At 40.3% G+C, this 12,152-nt stretch overlaps 1 protein-coding gene across 1 annotated transcript in view; it reads right to left on the bottom strand.

The window, feature by feature from the left end:
- Positions 1 to 8,899, bottom strand: part of AHI1 (Abelson helper integration site 1) — a 226,399-nt gene extending 217,500 nt beyond the window's left edge. The window contains 4 exon segments of the mRNA XM_030929352.1: positions 1,182 to 1,306; positions 2,784 to 2,847; positions 8,318 to 8,379; positions 8,714 to 8,899. Of these exon segments, the coding sequence (XP_030785212.1) occupies positions 1,182 to 1,306; positions 2,784 to 2,793 (135 nt within the window). The 5' untranslated portion in view covers positions 2,794 to 2,847; positions 8,318 to 8,379; positions 8,714 to 8,899.
- Between the last annotated feature and the right edge of the window lie 3,253 nt (positions 8,900 to 12,152).

Below are 12,152 nucleotides of genomic sequence, written 5' to 3'. Positions count from 1 at the left end.
TCTCTGAGCATAAAACATCTCTGCAGACAACTGTTTCCAGGATTCCTTTTGCTTTTGCCCAACATAAACCACTCCATCTGAGGGCAGGGCATATACCAATAAGCAATGTTACATCCTCCATGTCACTATTCCCTACCATATTGTGCACCAGTACCACCGGAAAAAGCACATGCTATTTCAGAGCAGCATTCACTATGGAAGTGCTAATCTGTCCCATTCTGTCAGTTGGAAATTTTTGTGCAGTAGTATACCAGTGTATATACTATGAACCCTCACATGTGTGCAGCTGGATTTTGGCCTGTGTTAGTACTTATTTTTGCCTCACTTCAGAATTTATACTGTTACATTGACAGCTGCCAGACAGAATACTAAAATAAACAGGTCTTAAGAAAAAATGGGGTAAATCTTACAACAAGCAAAATGTAGGATGTATAACTCATCATAAAACTCCTGCCAAAAAAAAAAAAACTACATTATTATTTACACTAGAACCTATTTCTTTTTCTGTGAGGACAGAAGAGATAACAGTCAAAGTAGTAAAAAGCACAATTGAAGTAGTGAGATAGGTATAAAGGGTGTAGAGTACGTTAACTGTGGATGCCAATACAGACTCTTTGTGATTCCAAGGGGATCAGGTTGTAGTTAGTTGCTGATTTGCTTAGTCTTTACTTTAAGCACTGTATTTTTAATCCCTTAAAGTGTGCTGCCAAAATTTCTATCATTTGAAAGTGTGCCTCAAACATAAAAGGATAATTATTGCCTTAAGGCCATTGATTTCTCCCGGTTCTGTCGGGTAGAATCACACAGAAAAAGTGTAAATAAGCACAAGCTACTTAGTATCAGAAGTTAAGATACTACTTCCTAAGTTCTTCACAATTATGGGTTAAAAATATTTTCTTCAAAATGGTATCATGGCTAGTTTGGAGTTTCCCCACTATCTCCGGTCACTCTCCCCACTGTGTGTGTGTTCTTCCTGTAGGACAGCACTCAAGAATGAACTCAATACTTCCACAGTGATGTTGATTCTAATGTAAACTTTATTTTACCATGTGTTATTGACCATGACATAGTGTTACTGTTTTTAATTTTCAAAACTCCTTAGAATTTTAACATGAAATGCAGTCATATCTGCATTTTATGCAGATATGTAAATCACCATTACCCAATGATCATTTACTTACTGAGATGTTTTCTCCAGACTTGACAAGTTTTTTCTTCAGTTTTTTCTTTTCACGCATTAGATCACTGTGAGTCTTAAGCAATTCTTCAAAGCGAACTTTGGTTTTTACTTTTGCTTCACTCTCAGCTACAAAAGATAGAGTCATGTCATTTTGTAAACGACTCTATTATAACACATAACCTACACTACTATTATGTTAAGAAGTAAAGTCTTGTAAATACCGGCATGAGTTCTCTAGCTACGTTAGAAAAACTCACCAGTCTTTCCTTCTTAAAATACTTTTTATTTTGACTTTAGTGATCACAACATTCACCTGTATCCCTCTGACCTTTTTGGCCACTCACTCTAAAAGTCTCCTTCGCTAAGTTAACTTTTTATTTCTGATAAACAGTAGCATCTACCACTGTTAGTTACATGTTATGTGGCTTTAGACAAGTTACTTAACATCTCTGAACTTAATTTTCCTTATCTGTAAAATCATAATTATCTTATGTCAAAGATAATTTTTTTGCATGAAAAATACCTAAGGTCTGCCTAGCCTGTAATCAGTATTCCACAAACATTAACAGGTTTTTCCTTTAAAACATCAATAAGATAATGCTTAAGCCCCTGAAAATTTCCCATTTCATTTAGGATAAAGTAAGTATATTATATGCCCTACAGGGTTCCATACCTCTTGATCTATCTCCAGGACTTCAAGTCAAGACAAATACCCTCTTAGATGCCTATGTTCTAGCTATAACACCCTTCCTTTAGCTCCTCCGCCACAGCAAGCTCCTTCCCACGTGAAGCTGTTTCTGAGGCAAACTTCCTCTAACTCCTCACCTGGCTGGTGTGTTAACCTGTCTTTAGTTTAAATGCTGTCTGTAAATAAAACATCTCCTGACAAACTCATCTTAATTTTCATCTTTCTCACATAGCAGGTTGTTCTCTTCCTTCGCAGCACTTAACCCAAATGGAAATTGTATAATTATTAGAAACATATTGTCTGTTTCCCCCATAACTACATCCCTAGCAACAATTATGAGGTCTGACATAGTGTACACACTCAGTCATTATGTTTTAAATTAATAAACGCTGAATGAATGGGTGCTCTAGAGCAAGTGTTGGCAAACTATGGGCTGCAGGCTAGTCACTTGTTTTTGTAAAGGTTTATTGAAATCAGACATGCCCATTTGATTCAGAATTGTTATAACTGCCTTCATGCTTTAAAAGAGAGAGAGACACAGAGTTGAGTAGTTATAGCAGAGACTAAGCCTAAAATATTTACTAGCTGGGCCTTTTAGAAAAGATTGCCAATGCTTGTGGTGGAGTAAAACATTCAATTTTGATGATAAAAAATAAAAACTAACCCTATGTTGTAATCATTATTTACCTTGTCCAGCTGAGTCCCAAACTACCATCCATTAAATACATACTAACCTTAATTACAACATTAAATAGAAAACTGAATACAAAACCAATAAGTATCTCTAAATGTAGTATATTTGGTCAATGACATCTAATGTATTCATTGATCTGTTAAAGAATCCCTTAAAATAAACCAAACAAAAGTAAATGTATAAAATATAAATTTTATACATAAATTTCATGAAAGTCTTACCAGTAGGCATCTCTCAGCTTTATGCAGAGGACTGAAAATGTAAAGCATTGACTCAATCAGGATCCTATCGAAACAAAGACGATGTATTTGTAATATGGAACTTCCAAATAAAAATTATAAAACATTCTTCACACAAGATCGTGCCATTGTATGTCCACTACTTCATTAAGTGTTTAATAATAAATCAATGTTCCCTTATCCCAACCTTGTGCAAATGACTTGGGTACATTTTAATCAGTTTAGGGCCCTAAAATCAAGGGAAACAAACTGGATCATATATGAATAAAGTATTTATATTTTGAAACCAACAAAAAAAACATTTTGAAGGCAGTGAACGTCTAAAGTGGTATGTTAATAAACGTTTTAAAATGTTTCAATATATTAATGAACATTTCAACACACTTTTAAGAAACCAAACACCATCTCAGGACTGACTTTCCTAAGAGCATTCACTATTACATTAAAGCATGCTTGCGGGCAGCATACTCAGACAGTGAATTTAAATACCTCTGTGTCTGCCATTGAAAATTCTGCTACAATAGAGGACAGTACAAATAAGTGTACCATCTTTCTTTAATAAAACCTGGGTGTGTATTACTGTGTGTCAGAACTTAAAACCGTGTTTAAACTCAGTATGTATACTACTAAACTGTCTGTTTTATTAAAAAATGGGGGTGTATGTCTAAAATGAACATATTAATTCTCACATTAGAACACTTAGAACGTAATATGCATGTTATTGAGACTAAAACTGAAGAGTGTTTAAAAAAAAAAAAGAAGAAAAGCTGGTTCAGGGATTAGTGGTCTGTTTGTTTTTGAGATGGAGTCTCCCTTTGTCCAGTGCAGTGGCATGATCTCGGCTCACTGCAACCTCCCAGGTTCAAGCGATTCTCCTGCCTCAGCCTCCCAAGTAGCTGGGATTACAGGCGTGTGCCACCACACCCAGCTAATTTTTGTATTTTTAGTAGAGACAGGGTTTCACCATGTTGGCCAGGCTGTTCTTGAACTTCTGACCTCATGTGATCTGCCCAATTCGGCCTCCCAAAGTGTTGGGATTACAGGTGTGAGCCACTACACTGGGTCCAAGGCTTTACTGGTTAATGCTCCAATTCCCTGGAGATCCACATTCATGTTTCTCTTGCAGAAATGTCTAAGAAATTCTAAAAAGAAAGAAATGATTATGTAAACATACCTAACTATGTCAGTTAATTTCGGTAACGACCATGTGGTACCCAGACAAAACAGACATCACTAAATCCATGGAGTAAAAACTCTTATACTTTAGTGATAGGAGCCTGTATTTACTCCTTCTAGCAATTATGAATCTAATAACTCGTCTTCTACTTTCTTTTTTTTTTTTTTTTTTTGAGACGGAGTCTTGCTCTGTCGCCCAGGCTGGAGTGCAGTGGCCAGATCTCAGCTCACGGCAAGCTCCGCCTCCTGGGTTCACGCCATTCTCCTGCCTCAGCCTCCCGAATAGCTGGGACTACAGGCGACCGCCACCTCGCCTGGCTAGTTTTTTGTATTTTTTAGTAGAGACAGGGTTTCACCATGTTAGCCAGGATGGTCTCGATCTCCTGACCTCGTGATCCACCCATCTCGGCCTCCCAAAGTGCTGGGATTATAGGCTTGAGCCACCACGCCCGGCCATACTTTCTAGTCTATATCAAATTAGAAAGAGAAGCTGCAAAGGCAAGCACAATGACAGCATCCCTGAGAGCACGTAAGTAGAAAAATCATAAAACAAACAAAAATTTAATATTTATACTACTTGACGGTCATCTAACAGGCAGGGAAAAAGCTGAACAATATTATGACTATGATTCATCACAAAAAAAAAATTGTGATTCATGCCTGTAATCCCAATACTTTGGGAGGAAGAGGCAGGCGGATCACTTGAGGTCAGGAGTTTGAGTCCTGTCTAGCCAACATGGTAAAACCCCATCTCTACTAAAAATACAAAAACTAGTCAGGTGTGGAGCTACTGGGGAGGCTGAGGCAGGAGAATCGCTTGAACCTGGGATGTGGAGGTTGCCGTGAGCTGAGACTGCACCAGTGTGCTCCAGCCTGGGTGATGGAGTGAGATAATATTTTGGAAAGATTAAATAACTAATGAAGAGGCAGGAGAAAGAATCGGAGGTGATTCCCACGTTTCTAGAACTAGAATAAGTAGGTTAGTAGTATCATTAAACGGTAATATAATGCAGTATAGGAGAGTAGTTTAAAACCCATGTCCTAGAATTAGTTTTCATGGTCACTTGTGTGACTTTGCTTCCTCATCTGTAAAAACACTCTACTAGTGCCGACTCAAAGGGTTGTTGTAAGGGTTAAATGATTTACAACAGTACCTTAGACAGAAGCAGCAACAATAAATGTTAGCTATAATTATAACAGGTACTTGTTAGGGTGCAGTCACTGAGCTTAGTGTGGGTCATGTTGAGTTGGGTATCTGAAGGGCACTGAGCAGCTACAAGCATCAGATCCATTGTCAGATCCTTGGATCCAAATACCAGTTCTACCTGCCAGCAGATTCATCTCTAGGGACATCAATTTCCTAATCTTTCACAATAATAAATCACTCACAGTGTTTTTATAAAGATTAAATGAGAACATGCAAGTAAAATACTTGGCACAATGCCTAGCACATGGCAAACTCTTCAAAAATAACAATTGTTATTACTGTTCTATGTGTGTGTCTGTGTTTATGTATATAATCATATTATGTTTGTTAGGCAATCTATTAATCCAGCAGGGAGACCCTAGGCTGAAGATTTGGGAGTTATTTATAAATATGATAGTTGCAAGAAAATAAAAAGCCAATGAGAATCCTGAGAGCCCACAATATAAAGTAAAATCAGGGAGACAGGCAAAAAATTGGGAGACAGAAGCATTACAGAAGGAAACAGTTTTAAAGGAGATGTAGCCTATATACTGTGTGGCATCAAAAGGGGCTGGAGGTTTTGAAGAAAGTCCACTGAATCTGCAAGTAGGAAGTCACGTGTGTCAAAGCTGTTTATGGAGGGGCAGAAACCTAGCAGGCTGGGGCTGAGGGATGAATGGAAAGTGACCCCTGTAGAAGGGACATGTAGACAATTCTTTACAGAATTCTTCCAACTGTCTTTCTATCACCCCTAAAGGCAGTGCCATGAGACAGTAACTCTGGGACAAAAATACTGTGGAAGGATGATGCTGTTTGTTTTAAGATTGTTTCCATGCCACAATCACCTTTCCCTTTTAAAAAATAAATCATCATCTACACAGCAACTAGTGTAATTTTCTAAAATTCAAATGTGACGCTGTCATTCCTTTGCTTAAAATTCTTCACTAGCTTCCAATCACACACTGAAAAAAATATCAAGTCCTTACCATTGAGGTCCAAGGCCATTTATGAAATGTCCCCTTCACACCATACACTGTGTTCCAGCCATGTGAAACTACCTCCAGGCCTTCACATGTGCCACGTCTTCTCTTGCTTTTGTATCATTACACATATATCCCCTCTCCTAAAAAAATGTCCTTCCTCCTTTGTCATTCTAACAAACTCCTCATTATCCTTTGAAGGCAAGTATCTTCTCTAGAGAGCATTTGCACCTTGAAGGGCAGTGAAGCACTTCTCTTCTGTGCTCCCAGGGTGCCTGAATCTTTGTAACTCCCTCTACCTCAGCCCTGAATTTTCATCCTGGTAAAATGTTCTGACTCCCACCAAACTGCTAGCTTTGGAGGCCACGCCAATGCTCTCTCTAGTTATGTATCTGCCACTATGAAAGAAGAGAGAGGAGAAGAGAAGCGAAGCGACGAGAAGTAAAGCAAAGTGAAGCAGTAGCAATGGTCCTAGAGTAAAAAAACTCAGGTCTGAGCTCTAGTGTCACCATTTACTGATGTGGCCTTGGGTAAGCTACTTAATTTCTAATCCTTGGTTTTTCCTTGTCTGGGAATTTAAAATGGCACCTGTTTTAGTACTGCAAGGAGAAAATACCAAAAAGCAAAGTAATGAGTACACTGAAATAAAATTACTTTGTCCATTATTATTGTATTAAAAATAAGTAATAAGGCCGGGCGCGGTGGCTCAAGCCTGTAATCCCAGCACTTTGGGAGGCCGAGATGGGCGGATCACGAGGTCAGGAGATCAAGACCATCCTGGCTAACATGGTGAAACCCCGTCTCTACTAAAAATACAAAAAACTAGCCGGGCGACCTGGCGGGCGCCTGTAGTCCCAGCTACTCGGGAGGCTGAGGCAGGAGAATGGCGTGAACCCGGGAGGCGGAGCTTGCAGTGAGCTGAGATCCGGCCACTGCACTCCAGCCTGGGCGACAGAGCAAGATTTCGTCTCAAAAAAAAATAAATAAATAAAAAAAATAAGTAATAAAATACATAAATCATAGATTTACTATTAATAGCTTAATACACAACTTAATAAATACTAATATTATTTAATAACACAGCAAATACATTATAGAAATCATCTCTAATTTTTTTTTTTTTTGGAGACAGAGTCTTGCTCTATTGCCCAGGTTGGAGTGCAGTGGCACAATCTCAGCTCACTGCTGCCTCCGCCTCCTGGGATCAAGCAATTCCCCTGCCTCAATCTCCCTAGCAGCTGGGACTACAGGTGTGCGCCACCACACCCGGCTAATTTTTGTATTTTTAGTAGAGATGATCACCAACATTGGCCAGGCCGATACTGAACTCCTGACCTCAAGTGATCCACCCACTCTTGATCCTCCCAAAGTGCTAGGATTACAAGCGTGACACACTGCGCTCAGCCATCTCTAAATCTTAATGTGTACGATAGCAAACACATGATAGAATTAATGACTAATATTTAATTAGTAACATATCTGCGAAAATTCAGGTCGGACTTTAAAAGACACCTCCGAATCTTATATATTCCATTATTTTACAACTTCTCCCTCACAAACCCTTTCACAGGAGCTTCTAAGAGATACTATGTAGGAAAATTAAATGGATTACATTTCATCTCATTTTATTTTACAGACCACCTGATTATCAGCCAATATGTGACTCAATATCAACGGTAGAAAAAATTGAAAGGCTTGATAATTCCCTCTTTAACCAAATGTTATTGCAAGGGAAAAAAAGACAAACAAAAATCCTGTACACAAAGTTCAATGAATAGATCAACAAGATTCTTCATAAATACACAAGATTCTAACTTCATAAATATTATTCTTCATAAACAAGATTCTAAGTATGGTTTAAAAACACTTTTGGTATTTTAATTTCTTTCAAGCATTCTTTAAAAAACTTCCCAGAGTACTCATAACAAGCAATCTTCCTCCTAACCCAAGCAATAACAGCAACTGCTAATGCAACAGGTGAAAAAACTGTTGGCATCTCTTTCTCAAAAGGGAAAAACTTTATTTTCACATTAGATGTTTTCACAGGAATGCCAAAAGCAGCACAACCTTTGATAAGGATTCTTAAATGGTCTACATTTTTATTCTATTTTTATGCATCTCGAAACAATCCTATTAATATAATTTGGCTCTTATAAGTTTAACAAATTGATCACCTTTTCTCACACGTAATTAAGAAGGCTCTCACGGGTTGAAGATTCAGCCCCAGGATGACACTCTAAAAGGAAATAAACACACTCAGTACGCATCTGATTTAAAAGCTTTTAAACAAGAATCGGGAGTAGGAAAGGCAAAGATTGAATTCCCTATCAGAACACCATGCTCAACTCTCCGGAGACACGGAGACTAGTGAAAGAAGCGGAAAAGTACGTTGAGGACTCCGGGAATTCATATTCCTCCGGGACACCCGGCCCACGCTCCCCGGTCAGTCCGCGATCAGCCCCCTGCTCTCTCGGACTCCAGCAGCCCCAACACGCCGTCCCGGAGAGGGCGAGGCAGGCCGAACACCTGGGCCCGCGCTCCTGCCACCAGCGAACCCACGCGGTACTCACGGAGAGGAGGAGTAGGAAGAACTGCCCGTCCCGCCCGAGCCGACACCCGGAACAGTGCAAATCGACTCCCCCGCGCCCAGCGGCGCGGGCGCGAAGTGAGGCGGCCACGAAGCCACCTTACCCGCCAGCGACCGGGGTTCGGGAGCAAGCCACGACTCCGTGCCGCAGTGCGGACAACTCGCGGCCTGCTGACGTCAGCGCCGGCCTACACCGCCGTTCCCATGGCGACCGACGCGTCTCGCGCTCTAGGCGCCGATCGCGGCCCCGGCCCCGCCCCCGCGCCGCCGCCGCCTCCGCCTCCGCCTCCGTCCGGGATTAGGGGCCGCGCGGCGCCTGCACCGGAGCCCTCAGGCTGTTGGCGGGCGCGCGCTTCGGGGACCTTACGGGGCTCCAGCCTCCGAGGCCATGCGAGCGGCAAGAGTCTCCTCCGCTTGTAGCGGGAAGGGAGTCGGAAATGCGCGGGTGCCCCCAAAGAGCCTGAGTCTTCCCCGCCCTCACCTCCAAAAATACTCTTTCCGCCTTAGAATTGTAGCAAGCGCAGGGAAAAACTGACGGGGCAAAGGAAAACTGGGGAGGCTGTTATGGAAGTCGCCCAAAATAAGAAAATGAATGAATGAGGCAAAGAAATAGATTTGTCACTCCCCACGCGATCGCGCCCACAAAAGAAAACATGATTTTAAAGCGTGGAAAATGAAGTTGTGCTACAGACAAAATCTTAAGAAAAAATTATGCACGATTCCTTTAGAGCTATCTCCCTGTGTGTGGAAAACAAAAGTAAAAACGCCATACTTTTCTGCACCTAATGCTCCCTCCCACTTTTCTGATTTCTGCCACAGGCGCCATCTTCAGCTCTGAGTCACCAGGGCTGGGAAAATACTAGTTGCGCTACTCGTGGACTCATGAATACACGCCATTTCCTGTACCTACAGCCACGCGCTGTAACCTGTTGCTTCGTTTGTACAGAGAGAGAGTTTATGGAGGCCAGCTTTTCCATTCGCACTGGCATCGCCACACCTTACAAACTATATCTCTATGCCATGTGCTTCCCTAAATCCTTTGAGGAAGCAACGAGAAAGATTGCTAATCCGATGTGTATACCAAACTGAGCTGTTCAACTTTGCATTCTAAACCTACTCTCCTAGATTTCTATCTTGCTGTAAGCCACCACTATCTTGCTGTAATCTTGCACTATCAAGTGTCAAACACTTGCTCCCAGTGTTTTAGTAAGAACTGTAGAGTATCCTAAATGCATCTTATACCAAAGCATATCCATTCTCTCTTTTTAAATTCCTCAAGTGGGCGCTTTACCAGTCCTCTGACTCCAGTTTTGACTCTTAAAATTCCCCACACTGCTCTCAGAATGTCCTGACTAAAAGTATAAATCGGATAATGGCGCTCTCCTGCTGAAAATTCTTGAAAGGCAACCTGTAAGAGAAAATGATTACTTTGCCTAGGATACAGGATGCTCCATCTCCCTGACTAGTTTCATCTCTCATTAGCTTATTGTTCCAATTTTATGCAATATTGAATCATGTGTATCATGCAGTTTTATGCAACATTGAATTATGTGTGCTATGAAAAACAATCCATAGCCTTGCACGCCCTGTCCTTACACATATTGTCCTCTCTTCCTGAAAATTCCTCCTTTTACACTACTGCATATCACAGCCAAATGTTATCCATCCTTCGAATCTTAACCAGGTTGACTGACTCCTTCAAATACTCCTACTCCTTATTAGACTTTGGATATTCATTCTATATATTAGACTTTGCATACTCATTCTATGTTTTCATAGTTTACATTGTATTTTTTCTATCCCCAGCATCTACCACAGTATCTATGAAATATTTGGCATTTCATGAACATTTGTTGAGTGAATAACGGATAACATATATTGAGCTCCTTCTAGGAGCTATGCATTGTAGGTGTTTTATGTACTTTTCATTTGTCCTCACAACTGCATTTAAGTACCCGCTTTTCCAAAGGGAAGTTATGACTCTGGCTGCTCATTCTTAGTAGGGTTTTAGTTTCAGAATACAATTCCCAGACTTACGGATGTGTAACCCTGTTACCATCTCTTGCTTCTGCCCTTTACAGTAGCATGCAGAGGTGCAGTGGGGTGGGGAGGTCAGGGAATGTTTCGTAGCAGAACTGACATTTAAGCAAAAACCAAAATAATGTGTAGAGTTGTCCAGGTTAGGAAGGGTTTCCAGGTAGAAGAAGGTGGCGTATAGTGTTCACTAAAATAAAGTTTGGTATAATACAAGAACTAAAAAAAAAAAAAAAAAAAAGTTCAAGTTGGCTAACTAAAAGGTAGAGAATGAGGCTAGGGTCTTTTGGAGGAAACAAAACAAGAGAGTTAAACAGGCTGTGAAGAGACCCAGACAGTACTGGTCAATGCAATACCACTGTAGAATTTTATGGAGTGAGAATTCTCAAATATTAATATCATAAAGATAACTCTGACTGCAGGGTGGAGAACAGACAGGAAGGAAGCAAATCTAGATCCGGGAATACCATTTAAGATGGCGTTGCTGTAAACCATGTAAGAGACAAAGGTGGTATGGTCAAGGCTAAGAAAAATCAGAATGGAGAGAAATAGATCAATTTGGGAAATTTTTAGGAGGTAAAAATGTCAGGACTTAGTGATTGATTGGATGGAATAATGAATGATAAGAAATAATAAAAAACGATGACCAGCTGTTTCGCCTTCCCCTTGGCAAGTAAAGAGGTGGCAAGCATGAAAGGGGAGTGAGGAAATAAATATGTTGGGTCTAATGGGAGCCAGGTTTCTCACTGACAGAGAAGGAAGTTACAAATTGAGAGAAGAGGAATTCCACAATGACCTTTGTGGTGATGTTGGATTGGAATTGAATATGTCAGTGTGAACCTATAGTTTTCAATATATACATAAACACATGTAGAAATAAATATAGAGGAAAGTCTGTATATGTGTGTGCGTATCTATCTGTTATGCTCTTCCTAGCTCTATCTGCTGAAAGGGTTTCAGAGTAATGGTATGCTAGAAGCAATGAGCACATGTGCCTAAATCTTGGTTTCTGAACACTATTATTCACTAAAAGTAACTGGGTCCCTTGGAGAAATGGTTGATTTTAGAAGAGGAGCCTGAAAAATCTTGTTGCACCAGAAATTAAGAAGTTAACACAGAAGGAAGAAACGTACCAAAAGGGCACAAAGCCAGCTTGAAGGAGCCCCCATTGGCCACATCTGGGTCAATCTGAGCACCAATATAATGTTAATGGATTCTAGTCCACTGAATAAAATAGGAATATTTGAGCCCATACTAAAATGAATAAACAATTTTTTTTTTGAAAAATCTGGATAAAGAAAAGCTCTTCCTTACATGAAAATGCCAACTAAATGTAATGAATGTAGACTGTTATAAGTAGAAACATCGTTATTTGGCAGTCATGATAG

The sequence above is a fragment of the Rhinopithecus roxellana genome, chromosome 4 (assembly GCF_007565055.1).
Source record: "Rhinopithecus roxellana isolate Shanxi Qingling chromosome 4, ASM756505v1, whole genome shotgun sequence".
In the NCBI taxonomy this organism is placed as follows: Eukaryota; Metazoa; Chordata; class Mammalia; order Primates; family Cercopithecidae; genus Rhinopithecus; species Rhinopithecus roxellana.
Note: the sequence above shows the minus strand (reverse complement) of the source record. Positions and strands in the feature narration are given on the sequence as shown.